We start from the raw sequence: 23888 nt of genomic DNA, 5'->3' as shown, positions 1-23888 counted from the left end.
GTAAGAGATGAACGAATGTGCAATCTTTCTGACCGGTTACCTGAGGGGTGGTAAATTTTAGGATAGGTGGACAGATACTTAGCGTTCCCCTATGTAAGATCAGGTTGGAGTGCCAACTCAAGACTGGGGAAGTAAGTGGGAGGGATTGACAGAGTGTCAGTTCCAGGAGTCTAGCTTGTTCTTGGGAATGATTTAGCAGGGTCCAAGGTGAGAGTGACACTCCTTGTTGCGGAGAAACCAAAGGAAGACCAGGAAACTGAAGAGTTAAAAATAGTACCCTGGTATTTTCCCAGACTGTGTAGTAACAAGGACCCACCATTGTAAGTCACAGAACAAAGCAAAAAAGAGAAAAAGATGAAGGAGTTGAGGTTCAGTTAGCGGACACCCTGTTTGACGTAAAGGTGCAGGAAAAAACCTGGACAGGCAGAGGGTCAGACAGAAGTGTTTAGTCCTGAAAGGCTAATGGAACTTACAAGAGAAAGATGAGACAATAAAAGATATACATATTGAGGCATACTCAGAAAATGAGGCAGAGAATATTCCTGAGGGTTAGTATCTGAATGACAGAATCCGATGATGAAAATGGAGTCCACGACAGGTTAGTGCAGAGGAGAAATGGGATGAAGTGCACCAGATTGTGTTGCTGGTAGCATACAGACAGGAAGTGTTATGGTGAGCACATGAAGTAACTGTAGGACGTCACCTAGGAGCACAGAAGACTCAGGCTAAGGTACAAAAATATTTCTAATGACATGGAATGGACAAGGATGTGGTTAACTTTTGCTGTACGTGTCATACATTCCAAATGGTAGGTAAGCCACAGGCAGTCATAAAATCAGCACCTTTGTTGCCAATTCCCGTATTCGAAGAACCTTTCATGCGGGTTGTAATTGATTGTGTAGGTCTCCTCCCAAGAACTAAAAGTGGGAACGAGTACTTGTTAACCATAATGGATGTATTTACCAGATTTATGAAGACAATTCCATTACAGAGTATTAAGGCAAAAACGGGTGGTAGAGGAGTTGTAACTTTCTTCGCACAGTATGGGCTACCCAGAGACATTCAGTCAGACCAAGGGTCTAATTTTACTGCTAGGCTGTTTAAGGTTATAACACTTTAAATCAAGTGTGTATCATCCTGAATCCCAGGGAGCTTTAGAAAGGTGGCATCAGAAGCTGAAGACCATGGTACGAGCATACTGTCAGGATTACCTGAATGATTGGGATAAAGGTATTCCACTTGTATTGTTTGCCATTAGAGATTCCCCAGATAAATCTACTTAGTTTACTCCCTTTGAGTTAATATTCAGTCATGAAGTGAGAGGCCCTTTGAAATTAATTAAAGAGAAATTGACAGGACCAAAGTCAGAGATCGCACACTTGGATTATGAATCGGATGTGAGGGAGAGATTACAGAAATACAAAGGGGAGACTGACAGTTTTGAAATGTGATTTTTTTTTTGATGATTACTTAATCAGAGGGTTTTATCAGGTCAGTATATTATAGTAGAGTCGGAAGTAGATAAATTGATCAGACAAAGGAGGGTTACAGCATAGATAGTTGTTGTTTAATGTTTTCTTGTTTCCTTTGAGTTAAAGAATAAATTGTTAATTTTTTCTTTAAATATAGTGGGATTTGGTAGTTCTTTGTCACTCACTTTTATAGATTACGAGGCGAGGTGAGCTTTTCTGGGTGGCTGGTTTAAATTAGAGGGGTTTACCCTGTGTCATAATATTGCACCCAAGATTATAACAACCCATTACATTAAATTATCTTTTTTCTTGTCATCTCTGGGTCTGCTGCCAAGTGCTGTGGATTTCTTTACTTTCTGACTCTTCTGCTGCTGAAACCACCAAAACACTTCACTACATCAAAACCTTTATGATTTTGAATATCTTGGCCTTGAAAAGGATATCCTGTACAATAGACCAGCACTCTCACGTTTTGCAGTGAAGTGTCAGCACACTTTTGTACCCAAGTTTCCAGAGTGAAATATCAGCCTGTCGCTTTCAGATTTAGAGTGAAGAGTATGACATAGCTTAGATTGCTTTGGGTGCAAGCCAAAAATGAAACACTTTTGCACCACACTAAGATTCTCTGTCCAACTCTTCATTTGTTTTAAAATACGAAGCACAGAATACACATTAGTTTCTGAATTTCCACGTAAATGCAAGTGAACTCTTTACCTCAGCATATGGCTTACAATCCTTCACTACTACCACGGGCCTGAAATTCTCAATTTTAACTTTTTTCTCCAACTTGGTATTGAAATCTTCGACAGTTTCCTCAGACATCATCATGCAGGAACTGGTATCATTATACACCGTCTGTAATGGGGTGGAAAAGAAATTTTCAGTGAAGGATTTCTCCACAGACTGGAGTAGAGAAACAAGAAACGAACAGTTTAACCTTTCAATCAAATTAGTTATGCATTATTAATACCCTTGGATGAACAGAGAAAATCTACATAGAACAATGAGAGACTCTTGCAGTCCTTAAAAGAATACATTTATTAACAAAGATATTTATTTGTATTTCAGACAAACTAATTTCCCTTCGGATTTTTCCATGGTTTGGAGTCAGGTTCACAGTTGTATTAGCTGTGTTTAAATCAATTTGTTTATCTAAGTAGGCATTGCTGGCAAGACTAGTATTTATTACTAATCCCTAGCTACCCTTGAGAAGGTAGTGGAGAGCCACTTGCTTGAAATGCTTCAGGTCAATATAATGTAAATTCACTCAGACTTATGTTAGGGTTGAAGTTCCAGGATTTTAACCAAATGACGATAAACGAAAGAGAATATAACAGGCTCATAACTGAAGTGAACAATAGGCTAGCTACAGGTTATTTATTTGTAGCATTAAGCATCAAGGGAAGCATTAGGAAAAATCTCCACAAGAAATCAAGAAGTGACTAATTTTTCATATTATTCCTTTTAAATGTAACAGGCACACACTGGATTGAAGCATTTTATTTACACTAGAAGATATCACATTTCATTATTCCTACCAAGTTATAGGTTATACTGTTGCAAAAGGATTGAGTATGGAGGAAAAAAAAGAGGGAGAGAGAAAAATGCATATTCACATTTTACTGAAAAGATTTGATAAGAAGGCTGTAACACATGTTTTCAAATAGCTATGTATTTCTTGACTGTTTTTGCAAAATAATACTTTCCTTTCCCAACGTATAGAAGGAGATAAATAAATGTATTCCTCTCAATGCAAAAAAAATTGTATAGCTCATTAAGTCTAAGTATCTTATAGCTATGTTTAACAACACTTTACCTCGGATAGCATATTCGCATTATTATGTGACACCACCACTGGATAGATTTAAAACAGATCTTGCAACTCAAAAACTGGACAACAGGTGGTGCTGTGAATCATCAGCAGAACTGTATTCAATGACAGTCCATAACTGCATTGGGTATCACTCCTTCCAATTTTAGCACAAACAGATGCATTTGTGTCATGATGATATAAAATCTATCAGCTTAAAAGTCTAGGACTTTGGAGTAAAGTGTTAAACAGATTTAAAAAACATCTAAGACACTTTAAGTGTCACGTGACCTGAAAGTAGCCTTAACTCTCAAATAGGAGGAGAAAGTGAGGTCTGCAGATGCTGGAGATCAGGGCTGGAAATGTGTTGCTGGAAAAGTGCAGCAGGTCAGGCAGCATCCAGGGAAAGGAGAATCGACGTTTCGGGCATAAGCCCTTCTTCAGGATTCCTGAAGAAGGGCTTATGCCCGAAACGTCGATTCTCCTGTTCCCTGGATGCTGCCTGACCTGCTGCACTTTTCCAGCAACACATTTCCAGCTCTAAACTCTCAAATATACAAAGCAATGTCAAATGGCGAGGACTGACTAATATAGTTGGGCTATGCAGGAGTACCAACCTGGACATTTAAATTCACCTGGAATAGACAGCTCACCATGAGACTTTCACATGTCTCTGGGCCAAGATTTCAGGTATTGCTGGACCAAAGACTTAAATTTGAAACTCATTATACAAACAAGAGGTTTGAACCCATCACCATCTCTGCCACACACTACAGCTACAAAGGATAACAGGGAGTTCCTGCAATGGACCATCAAAATGCTTTGGTAAAAATGTATTGTCCCTATTATGAGCTAACAGCTGGGTTTTCACCTATCATTGTCTCAGGAGTATGTTAACAAATGCAAATTACTGGACATTGATACAATGGCTGTCACTTACAAACCCACTCAAAGAACATCTTGGATATATGTATTGGAACCAATATTTCAGAGGAGGTTCCAAGAGCATTTTAACAGCTAATTGAACAGAAATTATTGTTTCGATTCTTTTTCTCCGAAGAAGTTGGTACCCAGATCCTTCAGAGACAAAAGAAAACAAGGAACTGAGAATTTTCAATAACTGTAACATTTGCTACGATTGGCTGAATTCAAGAAACCAACCAATTTACATCATCCTCAGGTTAAAATTATATGCCTCATAGACATCCAAAAGACAAAACACATTCTTTTATCTCCCTTTGTACTTGATACTATTCCCCTTTAATATTTATGCATCAATGGACCAATGTGACTTTACAAAGGCCATGTGTTTGATGTCACTTATTTTCTTGGGTTTAGTAGTTAATAAATTTGCTCCTTGATTAAAGAAACCCTGCACTTGGCTCCTTATTACTTACCATAAAACAGCTAACTACATTTTCTATAGGAAAGACCGAGAGAAAATAGGTGTTGAAGAAGTTAGAAATAGTATTCGATGCAAAACACAGGCATACAAACTGGCAAGAATAATCCAACAGACCTAAGGACTGGGAACAGCTCAGAGGTCATAGGAGAACCAAGGCATTGTTTAAGATAGGGAAAATAGAATACGAGTGCAAACGTAAGAACTAACTGTAAAAGTTTCGATAAGCAGGTAAAAAGAAAAAGATTGATGAAACCTAATGTAGATCCCTTTGAGCCAGAAATGGGGGAATTTACAATGGAAATCAAAAATGGCTAACAAACTAAATTCACACTTTGCTTCCATTTTCACCAAGAAGGATACAAATAATGTACCAGAAATGATGGACTTATTGAAAAAAGAACTGAAGAAAATCTGCACTGGTAGAGAAATAGTATTGGAGAAATTAATGGGATTGAAGACTAATAAGTCCCCACAGCCTATTAATCGACATCCCAGAGTACTTCAGGAAGTGGCCCTAGAAATAATGGATGCACTTGTGGTCATTGTAGTGATTGTGACAAGGCAGGTGGGATCTCATAGAATGTGTGTTCCCCAATTAGACCAGATTAACAGCCCCAATCAGGGAGCCCTGGCTGACAGATTAGAACAAGAGTGTCAGACATCATGTTCACTCTGGAAGCTGGATCAGTGTCAAGGACTCTCCCCATGTAAATAAGGGTGACTTGGTGATGGGATAAGAATCTCTGTAGAATTACTTCAGTCATCCTTCAAAATTCTTCAGACTCTAGAACAGTTCCTACAGATTGGAGGCTAACTAGCGTAACCTTACCACTTAAAAAGAGAGGTTGAGAGAAAACAGGGAATTATAGATCAGTCAGTAGTGGTGAAGATGCTAGAGCCCATCATCAAATGTTTTGTAGCAAAACACTTCGAAAACAATAGTGCAATCAGACATGGTCAGCATGGATTTACAAAACGGTAATCATGCTTGACAAATCTACTGGAATTCTTCAAGGGTGTAATAGCATTGATCAGGGGAGACAGTGGATGTGGTTTATTTGTTGAATGTCCTTTGAAAGTCCAAAAGACGTTAATGTGTAAACATAAATTGCATGGGACTGGGGTGGTGTGGTAGTGTATGAAGATGGATAGAAAATCGATTAGCAGACAGGAAACAGAATAGGAATAAATGCTTTTTTTTGAATGGCAGGCAGTAACTCATTGGATATCATGGGGTTTGCTACTAACGCCCCGGCCTCGGATAGGGTTAGGGTCACAACATATATATTAATGATTTAGATGAGGAAACTAAATGTAATATCTCAAACTTTGCAGATGACACAACCTGGGTAGAAGGGTGAACTGTGAGGATGATGCAGAGATATTGCAGTGTGATATGGACTGGTTGAGTGGGCAAATGCATGGCAAATACATTATAACATGGACAAATCAGGTTAGCTACTTTGGTAGCAAAAACAGCAATGTAGATTATTATTTGAATGTAAAATGAGAGAGATGAATGTTCAATAAGTTCTGGGTGTCCTCATGCACCAGTCTGAAAGTCAGCATGCAGGTGCAGCAGGCACTAAAGGCAAATTGTGATGATCTTCACACAACAGAATTCCGCTGAGGTCTACAAGAGGTCTTGCTGCAATTATACAGGGCATTGTTGAGGTCATATCTGGAATATTGTGTTCAGTTTTGGTCTCCTTATCTGAGCAAGGATGTTTTTGCTATACAGGGAGTGCAGCAGAATTTTACCAAATTAACTCCTGGAATGGCACGACTGCCATATGAGAACAGTTTGAGTCAGTTAGGATTGTACTCACTGGAGTTTAGAAGAATGTAGGATTGGAGCTGGGTGGAGGGAGAATGGAAAATCTCAGAAACCTATAAACTTCTAACAGGACTAGATAGGTCAGATGCAGGAAGGATGCTCCAAATGGTAAGGGGGTGGGGGGGAAAAGAGGAATATTGACCATTCTTGAACCATGAATCAAGAGTCTGTGGAATTCACTACCACAGAAAGTGTTTGAGGCCAAAGCTTTGTTTTGAAGGAGGAGGTAAATATAGTCCTTCAATCAAGGGATACTGGGAAAGGTGGGACTAGGGCATTGATCTCGACGATCAGTCATGATCATAATGAATGGTAAAGCTGGGTCAAAGGGTCAAATGACTACTCCTGCTCTTATCTTCTATGTTCCTAGGTTATATCAAGGGATTCAAAAACAGTGTAAGTGTGAGGTAGCAGTGGGTGCAAGATAGGGAAAAACAGCTTTGAAATTCAGTTGAGGTAAACTGAGCACTGAGGTTTTTGTGTTCTGCCTGACTTAGCTTGAGAAGGCAATGAGAGGGATAGGGTCGGTAGCAAAGATTTTAGTACAATTGAACCAATGCTTTTGGTTTTTCTTAATTTTAGCTAGGAAATTCGAACTTATCCAATGATAATGTAAGACAAGCCATATGACAAAAGAGATTTTCATGGAGCAAAGGGAAACAGTAGAGATGTAACACAGGATATCATTACTATAGTATAAACATGGAAGTTCTTCCCATGCATATAATGACATTTAGAAAAGAGCCCTAGGAAATTTCAGAGCCTGGGGGTGAAACCATGACAGGAATTGCAAATGATTATGGTTGATGATGCTATACCATGCCATACCATGGAGAGGTCTAGTTCAAGGGAAAATAGTGTTTGACAACAGTCCTCATTTCGGGCTTTAACCATAATGTTCTCAGTGTTCCAAGCAAACAAGAAACATTAAAAAGAAACTGATACACGAGTTCCAAACAATGTGAGCATGAAGTTGGCAGACAATGCCAACTACAAGGGAATAAAGCAGGGAGGGGAGAATAGAAAGGAGGTCAGAGGGAGAGGGGATGGATTCGTCCAAAAAGTTTTTATTTTGTGAAAGGATAATGACGGCAGTTTTGAAAGAGCAACGTAAAGAAATGGTTGCATGCAGGATTATTGAATTCCCTCCTTCAGAGAGGAACAAAGCAATGAAACCTGACACACAATTAAACATTAGCCCTTTAAGTGATATCCGAGATTACAAGTTAAAGTATTAAGATTTATCATTTCAAAGTGATGACATATCTCTCACATTAAACAAGCAATTTTTGATTACAATCAAAAGTGAACCGACATAACTGCCCAGTGTTGCGTAACACTGACAATTCTCCAAGGTGAGCTCCCGCTTGCAGACCTAGTACTGGAGAGCAGTGCTTGAGGGTGAAGCTAAAGACCAAGCAAGCAGAAGCTCACATTCTCATGCATCATTTAACAGCTGATCCCAGACTGGTAGAGGTAGAAACTTAATTGCAAATTTCCTCAAAGACTGGAGTACTTGAATTGAATAATTCAAATTATTCCTTATTTCCAATAAGATGAATGTAATGTTTAAAATATTGTTATTTCATTATACATGTCAAAGCTATGCCATGAACTGTAGCAAATTACCATGTCTTTCTCCACGAAAAGTGGCTCCTTTTCTTTTGGATATCTTGGTCGCATGGAAGGTTCATAGCACACCAGTCGGAAGGCCTTGCTATTTTTTAAGTACGTAGTAATCCAATTGGCAGCTTCATCACCACAATCTCTACCTTCTATATTGCATCCCCATACTCTTTTAAAAAAAAAGGAGTAATAGAAATTAGTTTTATCTAATACTATCTTCAGTTAATAATTTCTTTGATCCCTATGTGTAAATCTTCTTGTGAAGATTTTCTTTTTGAAATTCAAGGAAAGCTGCATAAATTACCAGTGATATTTTCACCCACCTGTCAATACAGAAATAAATGTGATCAAATTCTATTTCACAGCTCATCCACTTGTGTTTCACCATCAAAAATCAGCTGAAGTGTACCATAATGTTCTTAATGTTCCAAACAAACAAGAAACATTAAAAAGAAACTGATACACGAGTTTGAAACAATGTGAGCATGAAGATGGCAGACAATGTCAACTAGAAAGGAGGTCAGAGGGAGAGGGGATGGATTTGTCCAAAAACTTTGTATTTTGTCAAATGGTAATGACGGCAGTTTTGAAAGAACAACATAAAGAAGCAACACATCTACACTGTTCCGAGATTAAAATTGTCTGGTACTCCCATTCGGAGTGGGTGCAGGCAACTATGTTCATGAGCCAGAATTTAGTCTTCTGTTGCACTATAATATAGTCAGATTGTAACCCACTCCTTTACATGACTTTTTTTACCACACTTCCCCCCCCCCCCCCGATGGTGAGGCTCTTCATTTTAACACCTGCCATTTGTGTCATCTCTGTTGATGCTGTTGCAGTTAAAAATACCTAATGGTTTTAGGATATGCAAATCTTATCCAACTGAGGCATAAAATCAAGCACAATTAATCAGTTATAAAAATATTTTTAAACATACACCATGTTCCAGCTTATACGAACTTTTACCTAGATTAAAGTTCAGGGTAGAGATTAAGAACAAATTGCTTGGAGGAAAACAATCTAACTCACTACACAGCAAAGTCCACTTCTGTATTAAGTGTTTTTCTTTTTCCTTAAAAAGTTCATAACTGATAAGTCTGCTTAATGATTCCTTTGAAGAAAGCACCAAAGCATATACCATTTAGTCAGATTTGGCAGTTGTAAACACAATCTTTGACACAGAAATATGAAAAGTTCAGAATCAGTTACCTGCACATCTTTACAGGATTTGACTTAGGCAACTTCAAAGGAACTCTCAGCTCTTCCATGCCCGGGGCATTAAGACATAGAAAGCCATTTTCACTGGATACAGAGACCAGCACCAATGTAGGCTCTACCCTACCAGTAATCATATGCCACTTCTCATCAACTATAAGCCATTGCCTAGAAGATTAAAAAAAATACACTTATTAGAAGATCTTGGGTTCAGTTAAAATAAATATTCTCGCACAGGTTATAGGCTTGAAGAGCCATGAAACAGCATGTCAGTTTTCTTTAGTACAGCCTCCCATGGAGGGAAAAGTAAATTCAATTTAAAACTAGATAGGATTAAAGGAAGTGATTTGGTATGATGCCACATTTGCAAATTTCTATGTCAAACACATTCTTTCACCCTGGTGCTGCGTTAGTCAGACAAAATGCTGATTTGAGTGGATGCAACTATATCAAGACACTCAGTCTAGATATGATTAAATAGCTTGTGGGGCAAATTTGGTTTTGTCACTTATGGGAATACTCAATCATGTAGAGGTTCTTACAATCAACCTGTCAAGCAATGTAATATATCCTTTGATATAATTAATATTCCCATAATAAAGATCATACTCAGTTCCGCAGGCTCAGGCATGAAATTCAGATTTTGAAGTATCTTTCCCGGTTTTGAACATAATCTTTCTCAACCAAATGAACAACGTGCCTAAACAAGCATAACTTCCACTCTCTTGAACTTTACTCCTCTATAGATCATTTTCACATATTTCTCTAAATTATTCTGTCAGCGCTAAAAGAAATTAACAAAACAATGAGTGACACAAATTTTGAGTTTCTGGATTGTCAGCTCCATCACTCATGAAAATAAATACTCACTTTGTCTATTTGTTACTCTTCCCCTAAGAAAGAAGCCTTCACAATAATTTGTTTTCCATCTCATTTACTGGATAAAGAAAGGCTCCTAAATGCAGAGCTCTTGACAAATATCCTAACCAATAAACAGAAATACATAGCGTACACCTCATTCTTTCTCATTATTCAGCAAATCAGTACAAGTTTACACCAGATCCAATTCATCACCAATACTAAGCTTTCTTCAAAAAAGTAAGCTTATTCATCTTCCTTTAGTTTCCAAAGTGCTAACTGCAATTCCTCTCTAAGCTACTCCAGTATTGCCCTTACAGCAATGGGAGGCTCTCCATCCCCCTTCTAATAAATTACCTCCCATCTTCCTTGCAAATAATTTTGTCTAATCTCAGTCACCCTATTGATCCTCACAGAAAATAATCCACTATTTCATGTAATGCAGTTAAAAGATTAAGGCATGAAATCATCCCATCAATGCTAAGTTTCGACACGTTGTGATGAAAGTTCATAACATATTAAAATTATTTTTGAGAACTTGGATTTGAAAGGAGAAGGTAAATGGGGTTTTGGTTTACAGTACTGAAAAGTTCTGATGTGTTACTTTTAAAAGAAAGGATCAGAAAGTAATTTAGAACAGTGATGAAAAACAGCCTTTTCAAAATAAATTAATGTAATTTTAATTAAATGATCCAAGCCAGCTGGTGATTTGTACTTTCCCAATCTACAACAATAAGGTTGAGTTCAGAAGAAAAGATCAATTCCAACAGAAGCCAGTTGTCAGCTTGTGGAAGCTCAGGCCAACTGAGCTGGAGGGGGGGCTTAAGCTGTTTTAACAGCTTCAAAGTAGTCAAAAATCAAATAAAAGTAACTGAGTTAGTCTGTGTATCTTGGGGCGAGACAGTAATGGAGTGAATCACACTTGGTAAATGTGAAGAAAGTAGCCAAACAGAAATACTTGCTATGCTCAGCATCAGTAAGAAATATTAAAGTGAACATAGGAGTGATACTTCAAGGTTGATATTCTGTTAAAGGATATTACAGAGAAGAGATGAATATGTCTTTTTGCCTTTCAAGGTACTTCCAAATTTGTCTTAAATATACTGAATTTAATGTCCTGAATGTAAATAAAAAGGAAATTACAATGATACAAAGTGTAAGTTGGCGATGGTAAATTGGAGAAAGTTAATTAAGGGGATGACAGTGGAGAAGCCAAGAGCTGAAAAATGTGTTGCTGGAAAAGCGCAGCTGGTCAGGCAGCATCCAAGGAGCAGGAGAATGACGTTTCGGGCATAAGCCCTTCTTCAGGAATGAGGAAGGTGTGCCAAGCAGGCTAAGATAAAAGATAGGGAGGAGGGACTTGGGGGAGGGGTGTTGGGAATGCGATAGGTGGTAGGAGGCTATGGTGAGTGTGCTAGGTCGGAGAGGGGGTGGAGCAGAGAGGTTGGGAAGAAGATTGCAGGTCAAGAAGGCGGTGCTGAGTCAGAGGGTTTGAGATAAGGTGGGGGGAGGGGAAATGAGGAAGCTGGAGAAATCTGCATTCATCCCTTGCGGTTGGACAGTTCCTAGGCGGAAGATGAGGCGCTCTTCCTCCTGGCGTCGTGTTGCCATGGTCTGACGATGGAGGAGGCCCAGGACCTGCATGTCCTTGGCGGAGTGGGAGGGGGAGTTAAAGTGTTCAGCCACGGGGCGGTTAGGTTGGTTGGTGCGGGTGTCCCAGAGGTTTTCTCTGAAACGTTCCGCAAGTAGGCGGCCTGTCTCCCCGCTGATCGCCAGCATCTGCAGTCCTCACTTTCTCCTAGTGGAGAAGCCACGGTAAACATTTAAGAAGCTACTGATGAACCGCAATAATTATTCATTCCTACCTGGCATAAAACAAGAAAGGTGGCCTAACTATGGCTGAAAAGGGAAATTATGGATAGTATTTGAATCAAGGAAGGGGCATGGAGTCCTTGTACACGAGTCACTTAAAACAAGCATGCAAGGTGTAGCAGTTAGTAAGAAAGCAAATGGTATGTTGGCTTTATAGTGAGAAGATTAGAGTACAGAAGCAGGGATGTCTTGCTGCAGTTGTACAGGGCATTCCTGAGGGATCTGGTGGTGCAGTGATAATGTCCCTGCATCTGACCCAGGAGGGTTCAAGTCCCACCTGCTCCAGAGGTAAGTAATAATTTTGAACAGGTTGATTAGAACATATCTATACCTGGAGTATTGCGCATAATTCCGGTCGTCTTACCTGAGGAAAGATGTTCCGGACATGTACGGAGTGAAAGGTAGATTTGTCAGACTGATTCCTGGGATAGCACGACCCATTGGAGTTTAGAAGAACATTGGGGTGGGGGGGGGGGGGGGGGGCTGGGGCTGGGTGCGATCTAATAGAACCCTATAAAATCCTAAGAGGACTAAACAGGATAAGTGCAAGGAAGATGTCCTTGATGACTGGAGAGTCTAGGACTAAGGATCAATTTAGGAAGCCATTCAGGACTGAGGCGAGGAAAAATTTCTTCTTGAAGAGCCTGTGGAATTCTCTACCACAGAAAGCAGTTGAGGCAAGAACACTGAATGCTTCCAACGAGGAGTCAGATATCATCCTTAGGGCTAAAGGGATCAAAAGGTATGGGAGTAAAGTGGGAACAAGATACCTTGTTGGATAATCAGCCATGGTTATGTAAATCATGAACAGAACCAGCTGACAAAAATAATAGTCTACAAGACCAGCTTCCACTCATATTTGACTTTTATTCTCTCATGTGATGTGGATACTGCTGGCGAGCCAGCACTTATTCCACAGCCCTGACTGCCTTTGAGATCGTAGTAGCGAGCTGCCTTCTTTAAGAGCTGCAGTCCTCATGCCGTAGATTGACTCACAATGCCTCTTGTCCAGTATTACCATCAGCTGGGATCATAACAACAAAGAATTTCTTTCAAAGCATTCACAATGGGAAAGGAAATTAAACTGCTGCAAACCAACAAAAAAAAATGACGTGAGTGCTCAGAATTTAAGTCATGATTTGGAGACGCTGGTGTTGTACTGGGGTGTACAAAGTTAAAAATCACACTACACTAGGTTATGGCCCAACAGGTTTATTTGGAAGCACTAGCTCTGAAAGTTAGTGCTTCCAAATAAACCTGTTGGACTATATCCTGGTGCTATGTGATTTTTAACCAGAATTTAAGTGGCTGTCACTTTGAGTGAATTTTTCATACATTGTTCAATGATGCCTAATATTTCCAGATGCTTATTTTGAGACAATTCTCACTAAAGATTTCATTTTAAACAATGACTCAGCAATTGTGGTTTGGCTATTTCACATATATTGTTTGCATTCTATTTCTTAAAGTGAGATAAGAAGCATGCCTCAACCATTTATGAAGCAAAAAGCAAGAACCTCCATTTATATAGCTAACTTTATAACCTCAATATACCCAAAACAGCAGTGCCTCAGTGGTTAGCACTACTGCCTCACAATGCTAGGAAACCAGGTCCAATTCTAGCCTAAGGCAACTGTCTGTGTAGAGTTTGCACATTCTCCCCATGTCAACATGGGTTTCCTTCAGAAGTTCAGACTTCCTCCCACAGTCCAAAGATGTGCAGGTTAGGTAGATTGGCCATGCTAAACTGTCCATAGTGTCCAGGGATGCAGAGGTTAAGTGGATAAGCCATGGGAAATGCAATGTTACAGGGATAGAGTGGGGGCTGGTTCTCAGTGGGATGCCCTTCAGAGGGTCGGTGTGAACTCGATGGACTGCTTCCACACTCTAGGGATTTTATGATTGCAGGATTCTTTTATGAAAATATTTTACAGACAAATAAAAAACACATTGGAGAAGTATAGTCACTGTTGTAAGCTAAATCCTACACTTCCTGTATAGACTGATGTAGCGCCTGTGGAAATATGCACTTCCCATACATTGGTAGCCACCTCTCTCGAAAGGCTACAATTGTTGATCAACAGCAACAGCTCAGCATTTTATAAACAATGGCAATGAGTGCTTGTCAAAGAGTCCTTGCTGTGGACATCTAATCAGGGAAAATCACCATTCCTACTTCCAATTGGTTCAGCCCTGTCAGAATTTCATATATTTCAATGTGATCCCCTCTCATTCTTCTAAGCTCCAGTGAATACAGGCCCAGTCAACCCAAAGCCTTTTCATATAACAGACTTACTATCTGAGGAATCAGTTTTCACTGTAACTTCTTTTATGGTATATACATATTTTCTGCTTTAAGGAAACCAAAACTGCATACTCCATGTGAGGTCCAAAGGTTCTGTACAGCTGCGGTAAGGCTTCTTTGCATCTCTACTTAAAATCTCCTGCAATGAAGGCCAACATGTAATTTTCTTTCCTAATGGCTTGGTGCACCAGTGTGCTTGCTTTCAGAGACTGGTGTACGTCTATGTCCCAACCTATCACTATTTAAATCATACATTGCCTTTCTGCTTGTCCTATAAATTGGGAAACTGAACATAATCACATTGCACTGCAACAGTCACGAACTTATCCATTCAGCCAACTTGCCTAAATTGCCCTTAGCGCCCTTTACATCCACCTCACACCTTCATTCCCTCCTAGATTTATGTTGTCAACAAACATGGAAATCCAAAATTTGATTCCCTCACCCAAAACCATTGATAGAAATTGTGAATAGGTGGGGGCCAAGTACTGATACTCACTAAACCCCACTAGTCACCACCTTCCATTCCAAACAAAACCTATTTACTCCTACTTCCTAACCACTAACCAATTCTCAATCTGTACTATTATCTTACTCCCAAATTCTGTGTGTTTTGATTTTGCATATTCATCTCTTGCGTGGAACTTCAGCAAAAGCTTTCTGAAAATCCAATTACACCACCATACCCGCTCATTCATCTTCTATTCTACGAATTACTTTCTCAAAAAACTCCAATAGGTTTTTTAAACATGATTTCTCTTTCATAAATCCATGTTGACTTTTTGCAATTCTGTTGAGAATTTAAGCGTTCTGTTATCTCATTCTTTACAATAGGCGAACTGGTCTTAATTCTATTTACTCACTCCCTCCTTTTTTAAATAATGGGATTACCTTTGCTGCCCTCCAATATGCCAGGACTGTTCCAGAGTCTACAGAATTTTGAAAGATGACAAGCAATCCTCCCATTATTTCCACAGTCAGCTGCTTAAGTACCTTACCATATAGATTATAAAACCCAGAGGATTTATCAGGTTTCAGTACCATTAATTCCTCAACCACTTTCTTTTAAAATGATACTAATTTCCTCCAATACCTCCTTCCCAATATTCTATAACATCCCTGAAATGCTAGGGAAGCTATTTGTGTCCTCTTCTGTGAAGACAAAAGTAAAGTTGTTGCTTAATTGCTTTGCCATTTCATTGCTCTCCATTATAATTTCACCCATTTCAGAGCATATGCATCCTACATTTGTCTTCACTAATCTTTGAACACACTTACAGGAGCTTTTGCCATCCATTTTTAAGTTTCTTGCAAGTTTTTTCACTTTCCCCCACTTAATACCTTGCTTATTTGCTAAATTCTAAACTTGTTGCAGTCCTCAGGCTTGTTATTTCTGTTACTTGCTCAAGCAACTTTAGAATATTGGAATAATATGGCAAGTTCTTGTGATATCTACACCCACAAGGCATGTGGGCCAAGTGAACTATCAACTCTAAAACACTCGCAGCCTTTCCAATAGACCTTGCCTGTCAATTTTCACCTGGCTATTACTTCTATCTTGATCTACTCAGTGATATTCTGTCAGCATCCTCTTCCTTCATAAAAATAGATACAAAGTGCTCATTAAGTATTCAAGCTTTGACCTATGCCTCTAAGTATACAACATCCTGTTTCTCCTTAATATACCCACCCTATCCCTTACCATCCTCTTCTTATTTGCGGTCTGGTAGAAGATGTTAGAATTCTTTTTGCTGTTAGTTTCTGCCAGTCCATTCTCTCTTTGCCAATTTTATTGTTCTCTTCGACTCCCCTCTCAGCATAATGTCCTTGCTTAAAGAATTCATCCAACAAACATCATGCATCCTTCTCTTTTTCTTATCACATTCTCTGCCTTACTTGACATCCAAGGAGCCCTGTTGGGTCGATCCACCTTTCACTCTTTTTGGAATATAGTTTCTATCCAAAGCTTCCTTTGTTTAACAATGACTCATAGGTTCATGACAGATTTGCTTGTTGATCTTTGTTTCCATTTTACCTGGCTACATCCCTACTCATGCCATTTAAATTAGCACTCTTCCAAAATAGGTTGATTTAGTTTGTACCTTGCTCTCCTCTGTTACTTACCTAAACCTTATAATATAAATTCACTTTTATTCAAGTGTTGCTCCACAACCAGTTGGTCCAAGTAGCACAATACCTAGTACCAGAGGCACGGTGGCACAGTGGTTAGCAGTGCTGCCTCACCCAGCGCCAGAGACCTGGGTTCAATTCCCGCCTCAGGCGACTGTGTGGAGTTTGCACATTCTCCCAGTGTCTGCGTGGGTTTCCTCTGGGTGCCCCAGTTTCCTCCCACAGTCCAAAAACGTGCAGGTTAGGTGAATTGGCCCTCAGGTGAAGGGGTAAATGTAGGGAAATGGATCTGGGTGGGTTGCACTTCGGCAGGTCGGTGTGGACTTGTTGGGCCGAAGGGCCTGTTTCCACACTGTAAGCAATCTAATCTTTAAAAAAAAACCCTCCTTAGCTGTATGGAGAAAGTGCTGGTCAATAAAGTCGACCTGAACACATTTCAGAAATTCCTCCCCCAACCTTAAGACAATAAGACAAGTGCAGAAATTAGGTCATGCAGCCCATCGAGTCTGCTCCACCATTCAATCATGGCTGATAAGTTTCTCCAATTTCCCCGTAACTGGATCCCATTGACAATCATTCCTATCTATCTCAGTCTTAAATACACTAAATGACTTGGCCTCCACAGCCTTCTACTGATAGTGAATTCCATAGATTCCCTACTCTTTTGCTGAAGAGGTTTATCTTTACCTCTAAAAAGGTCTTCCCCTTACTCTAAGGCTGTGCCCTCTTGTTCTTCTCTCTCCTACCAATGGAAACATCTTCCCAACATCCACTTTGTCCAGGCCATTCAGTATTCGGTAAGTTTCAATTAGATTCGCCCTCATCCTTCTAAAACACCATCAAGGAAAGACAGAGTCCTCAAACATTCCTCATATGTTAAAGCTTTTCATTCCTGGGATCAGTCTTGTAAACCTCCTCTGAACACGCTTCAGGCTAGTACATACTTTGTGAGAAAGGAGGCCCAAAACAGTGCACAATATCCAAATATGGCCTGACCAGAGCCTAATAGAGCCTCAGAAGTACATCCCTGATTTTATGTTCAAGTCTTTTCAAAATAAATGCCATCATTGCATTTGCCTTCTGAACTACTGAATCAACCTGCAAGTTTACATTGAGGGAATCCTGGACTAGAACTCCCAAGACTCTTTGCACTTCAGACTTGTGAATTTTCTCCCCATTTAGAAAATAGTCCATGCCTCTATTCTTCCTACCAAAGTGCATGACCTCACATGTTTCAATGTTGTACTTCATCTGTCACTTCTTTGCCCACTCTCCTAACCTGTCCAAATCTTTCTGCAGCCTCCATGCTTCCTCAATGCTACGTGTCCCTTGGTGGAGTAGCAGAGAGCATAAGGGACTGTCAAAGAATACAGGAGGATACAGATAGACTGGAGAGTTGGGCAGAAAAGTGGCAGATGGATTTCAATCCAGACAAATGTGAGATCATGCATTTAGGCAAGACTAATTCTAGAGCGAATTAGACAATGAACGGAAGAGCCTTGGGAAAAGTTGATGGGCAGAGAGATCTGGGAGTGCAGGTCCATCGTACCCTGAAGGTTGCTGCACAGGTGGATAGAGTGGTCAAGGCGGCATATAGTATGCTTGCCTTCATCGGACGGGGTATTGACTATAAGAGCTGGCAAGTCATATTAAAATTGTACAGGACATTGGTTTGGCCACATTTGAAATACTGTGTACAGTTCTGGTCGTCACATTACCAAAGGGATATGGATGCTTTGGAGAGGGTGCAGAGAAGGTTTACAAGGATGTTGCCTGGTATGGAAGGTGCTAGCTATGAAGAGAGGTTGAGTAGGTTAGGTTTATTTTCATTAGAAAAAAGGAGATTGAAGGGGGACCTGATCGAGGTTTACAAAATCATGAAGGGTATAGACAGGGTGGATAGAGACAAGCTTTTTCCCAGGGTGAAGGATTCCATAACGAGAGGTCACGCTTTCAAGGTGAGAGGTAGAAAGTTTAAGGGGGATACACGTGGCAAGTACTTCACACAGAGGGTGGTGGGCGTCTGGAATACGTTGCCAGCAAAAAGTGGTAGCTGCGTCTGGACAGATGCACGAGTAAGTGGGGAGCAGAGGGATACAGATGCTTAGCAATTGACCGACAGGTTTAGACAGTACATTTGGACCAGCTCAGGCTTGGAGGGCCTGTTCCTGAGCTGTAAATTTTCTTTGTTCTTTGTATACCTTTATATCATCTGCAAACTTGCAAATGAAGGAACTGAGAGCATTCTGGAGATCAGTAAAGTGAAAAGTTGTGGTCCCAACACTGAACCTTGCGGAATACTATTCGTCATCGGCTGCCATCCTGAGAAGGAGCCTTTTATCCCCACTCTCTGTTTTCTGCCAGACAGCCAAGCTTCTATCCATGCTCTAACACCATAGGTCCTTATCTTACTCAGTATCCTGTGGAGCACCTTGTCAAAGTCGTTCTTGAAGTCCAGGGAGATAACATCCATTGGCCTTCCTTAGTCTAAATGGCTTGTTACTTCCAAGTGTTCAGAAATCTCATCCTTCACAATGGATTCCAGGATCTTACCCACAACTGAGGTTAGGCTAATTGGTCTGTAATTTTCCGTCTTTTGCCTTACTCTCTTTTTAAACAGGGGTGTCACATTAGCAATTCTCCAGTCCTCTGGGACCCTCCCTGATTTCAGTGATTCCTGAAAGGTCACCACTAACGCCTCCACTATCTCTTCAGCTACCTCCCTTAGAACTTTGGAGTGTAGTCCATCTGGTCCAGATTATTTATCCACATTGAAGCCATTCAGTTTTTCTCGTACCTTCTCCTTAGTGATGGCCACCATCCTCAGCTCTGCCCCCCGACTCTCTCGAAGTTTTGGGAAATTTCTCATGTCTTCCACCATGAAGACTGATGTGAAGTAATTAGTCAGCTCCTCAGCCATTTCCTTGTTCCCCACTACTATCTCTCCAGCATCATTTTCCAGTGGCCCAATGTCCACTTTTGCTTCTGTTTTGCCCTTTATATATCTACAGAAATTCTTACAGTCTTCCTTCATATTTCTGGCTAGCTTACCCTCATATTTAATCTTCTCCCTCATTTTTTCCCCTCTGTTGGTCTTTGTAAGCTTCACAATGCTCTGGTTTCCCACTGCCCTTCACCACATTATAAGCTTTCTCTTTTGCTTTTATGCTACCCCTGACTTCCCTAGTCAGCCATGGTTGCCTCATCCTCCCTGTACCATGCTTCTTTTCCCTCAGGATGAATCTCTGCTGTGTCACCTGAATTAATCCCAGAAACTCCTGCCATTGCTTGTTCCACTGTCTTTTCTGCTCGGCTCCTCTCCCAGTCAATTCTACCCAGCTCCCCACTCATGCCTCTATAGTTGCCTTTATTCAGCTTTAATACCGTTACCTCTGATTTTATCTTCTGCCTCTCAAATTGCAGAGTAAATTCAATTATAATCACTGCCTAAGGGTTCCTTCACCTTAAGCTCCCTTATCAAGTCTGTCTCATCGCATGACACTAAATCCAGTATTGCCTGTTCCTTTGTGGGCTCCACTACAGGATGATCCAAAAAGCCATCTCTTAGACACTCCACAATTCCTTTCCTTGCAATCCACTATCAACCTGATTTCCCCAGTCCACCTGCATACTGAAATCCCCCAGGATCACTTGTAACTTTGCCTTTCCTACACAATTTTTCTATCTCCTAGTATATCTTGCAACCCAGCTCCTGAGTACTGTTTGGAGGCCTATACACAACTCCAACTACGTTTTTTCACCTTTGCGGTTCCTCAATTGTACCCACACAGATTCTACATAATCTGACACTACTTTGTTCCTTACTCTTGATTTAATTTCATTTCTTACTAATAAGGCAACCACACCCCATCTGTCCACCTGCCTAGCTTTTTGGTAGGATGTATATCCTTGAATATTCAGCTCCCAGTCCTGATCCCCTTGCTGCCACATCTCCATACTGGCCATGTCATACTCACCAATTTCAATCTGTTCCACAAGCTCATTTACCTTATTCCATAAACTGTGTACATTCAGAAATAACACCTTCAATCTTGTATTAACCATCCCTCTTCTGTCATTCATTTGTCCAGTGTGCTTGAAGTTTGACAGCTAACCCTTTGTAAACCTTCCCAGTCTCAGATTTTTGTCTGTGCTTGAGATTTTAATACCTTCTCCTGAGTTCTGCACTCTTGCCTCCTTATTTAATTCAGGTTTTCTAATCTCCCCTATAACTGAACCTTCCCCTCCATTTAATTTAAAGCCCTGTCTACACCCTAGTTATGCAAATCACTAGGACTCTGGTCCTAGCACAGTTCTGATGAAAACTGTCCCATCAGAACAGGTCCCTTTCTCCCCCCATACTGGTGCCAGTGTCCCATGAATTCAAACCCATTTCTCCCACACCAATCTTTAGCCACACATTTACTTGCTTAATCTTATTGACCCTGTGCAAATTAACTCGTGGCTCAGGTAATAATCCAGAGATTATGTTTATGGTGCTGTGGTCAGTTGGCTCACCCTCCCTGCAGTGAGCAAAATTCTTGAACCCACTTCTTTCACTATACTCTAACATTATCCCAATTGATAATTTAGTAATTCAAGTCCTGTAATATCATTGCTCTACAGCGCTTGCACGATGGTTTTTTTTCCTCAAGATTTGTTCTTCTGCCTCTCTATTTGGAGCTGTATAAGATTGTCCACATGACAGTACCATTGCACCACAAGAGCCCTATTCTCCAGCTTTATGTGCCAAAGCCACCTTCCAACAGGAGTGTGAGATGATTATTATTTACTGCTCACAACTCCACACACCATACAATGCAGTGTTGAAGAAGACCTGCCAATTGGAGGTGCCAACGTTTGGCTACATGTTAACTAACCATGGCCCATTTGCCAAATTCATTGGATGTGAGAAAGTAGTGTTTCAAAAAGGAGCAAAGGAGTTATTCCTGGTGTCCTGGCCAATACTTATTCCTCAGACAAAATCCTCTAGAGACACATTGTGTGGCCATTATCCAAATTGCTGTTTGTGAAAGCTTGCTGTACATACAATGGTCATCACATTTCTTACGTTACAACATCGGTTACACATCAAAAGTAGTTCATCAGCTGTATAATGCTTTGAAATGTTTGTTAGTCAGGACAAGTGTTACCATATATGTACAAGTCTTCCTTTCAGACACTACTCCTTTGCACAAAGATACTACGCCTCTCCCTTCATTCAAAAGTTTCTTTGACCTTGATATATTTAATGTGGAGCGTTTGAAGCCCAGAATTAGTAGCTGGAGAGAAGGATATTGTTCGAGACAATACTGAATATTGTCAGATTAACTGACACCTTTAGTGAAACCACACGAAGTATCTTGGAACAAAAGCAGCAGGAAGCAAATGAATATGGTACTGCATAAAGGATTCATTTTTAAAAAACTTTTTCGTATGAGTCACTGAGGTCTATAACCACAGAAAAAAAGACCTTTCGAGCCTGCGCCGGTTAAAAACGACCAAATTATTATAATCCAATTTTTCAGGCACAATTATTAAAACTGGTATGCATTCAATTATGTTTCCTACGTGTCCAAACGGGTAGTAATTAATATCTCATCATATATCTCACGCTAGCAGAAAAACTTTATGAAACATCTAAATTAAAACAGTGCTCTGACTTGCGTTTGCTTGTCCTGGTGTAATATTCTGACTGTACTCGGTAGAAACAAGAATTCATGGGACTGCTGACAACGACACGTCTTGTGAAAATAAGTCTGAGGCCAAACATAGCAGGACACTAACTTTCAATTGTAAAAATACGGTTTTAGAAAAAAAACAAAGCAGAGAATGGAAAGTTAAGGAATTTATGTTTGTTTGTGATAATAAAGTTCTTGGAATACCTGTCCTTTAGCGGGCCCTTCTGCAGTCCCAGTTGATTAACCTCCACGTCAGTCAGCGGAATTCCTTTGCATGATTTGACCGGGTAAATGAAGATTCTGGACACCTCAGCCACTTTGACCAGTTTGGGCTCGGGGTAGCGTTGCCAGTAAGCCTGCAGGAGACGCCTGAGCCCGAGCACTGCGAGCCCCAGGCCGGCTGTTGCAGCAAATCCTGTCGCTAGCACCAACATCGTGCGTCTTGGGCTCTGTGGCCCAGCCTCGGGAAAGCGGTTCATCGGCAGCAGTTACTCGGAGACGCCCAGGTCACACTCAGGTCAACGCCGTAGGCACCACTTTCTTCCACCCTCACAAACTCTTTCTCGCCCTGAAATTGGCGTCCGACTTCAAGGCAGTCCTGTCAAAATCAACCACAAACAAAGGAGGAAAAATGGGGCTGGGTTTACAAACAATTAGTCGTCCCGGGCCGTTTGCTTTGCACTGTGTTTCCCTTTGGATTAAATTGTTGACATTAGCCAGCTCAGATGTGAGATTAAACACTTGTGGGTCTTGTTTCCAGTCAACGATCTAATGCGATCCAAATCCCAATGTCATTGCAGACCAAAAGTCCAAATTTCAAACCACGCCGTTAAGTTAACGGGAATGTGTCTTGCAACCAAGTTTCAGTAAATATGCTTGAAACTTGCGTCTCAATACATGACACAATCATGCAATTGTACTGTTAACTTTAGTGACGCAAAATTAAATCTGGTTATTTGTATCATTTCTATGTCAATATCGGCCCAATCCTGACCTCTCTCAGCAACATCCAGAATGTTTCCATTAACGTCCGGGAAGATTTTTTTAACCAAGTACTGATGTGTCCAAAGGTCAAATTGCATCTGTCGCATGAGTTGCAGGACATAGCGTGACCAGGCTTTAACTCCTTTGGTGCCCAAACTCTCAGTTTTCCTTTAGTTCTTATTAAACTGCAGTGCTTCAAGAAGTTACAGTCCAACACGTTACCTTGGAAGTGTAGGCTTCCTGAGCACTGCTCTTTCGTCGGGTAGGTAGTGAGGCAGGATCATAGGATACAGAATTTATAGTAAAAGATCTTTTACTATAAATTCTGTGTCATATGATCCTGCCTCACCAGCATCTGCAGATGCTGGAATCCAAAGTAGACAGACAGAAGGCTGGAGGAACACAGCAGGCCAGGCAGCATCAGGAGGTGGAGAAGTTTACGTTTCAGGTGTAACCCTTCGTCAGACTGGGGGAGGGTGTAGGGGGAGCTGCAGATAAAGGAGGTGACTGGACAGGGAGGTGAAATAGGGATAAGTGATGATAAGTAGAGGGTAGTTGGTCAATGGGAGGAATGAATCTGGTTGGTGGCAGGGAGGAATGGAAGGGAGGGGGAGGGGCTCACATTATCCCACATTGTACTCCATCTGCCACATTTTTTGCCCACTTTCCTAACCTGTCAAAATTCTTCTG

The 23888-nt window shown here is 40.6% G+C and overlaps 1 protein-coding gene across 1 annotated transcript in view; it reads right to left on the bottom strand.

Moving 5' to 3' along the window:
• Positions 1–23206, bottom strand: part of marc1 (mitochondrial amidoxime reducing component 1) — a 42031-nt gene extending 18825 nt beyond the window's left edge. The window contains exons 1-4 of the mRNA XM_043695895.2: positions 22419–23206; positions 9363–9536; positions 8154–8319; positions 2187–2327 (exon numbers count right to left, since the gene is read on the bottom strand). Of these exons, the coding sequence (XP_043551830.1) occupies positions 2187–2327; positions 8154–8319; positions 9363–9536; positions 22419–22693 (756 nt within the window). The 5' untranslated portion in view covers positions 22694–23206. The remainder of the gene's footprint in view (positions 1–2186; positions 2328–8153; positions 8320–9362; positions 9537–22418) is intronic.
• Between the last annotated feature and the right edge of the window lie 682 nt (positions 23207–23888).

Source organism: Chiloscyllium plagiosum, unplaced genomic scaffold (assembly GCF_037043375.1).
Source record: "Chiloscyllium plagiosum isolate Xiang-an unplaced genomic scaffold, Cpla_swu_hap1 HiC_scaffold_10, whole genome shotgun sequence".
Lineage (NCBI taxonomy): Eukaryota > Metazoa > Chordata > Chondrichthyes > Orectolobiformes > Hemiscylliidae > Chiloscyllium > Chiloscyllium plagiosum.
This window is presented reverse-complemented; position numbering and strand designations above follow the sequence as displayed.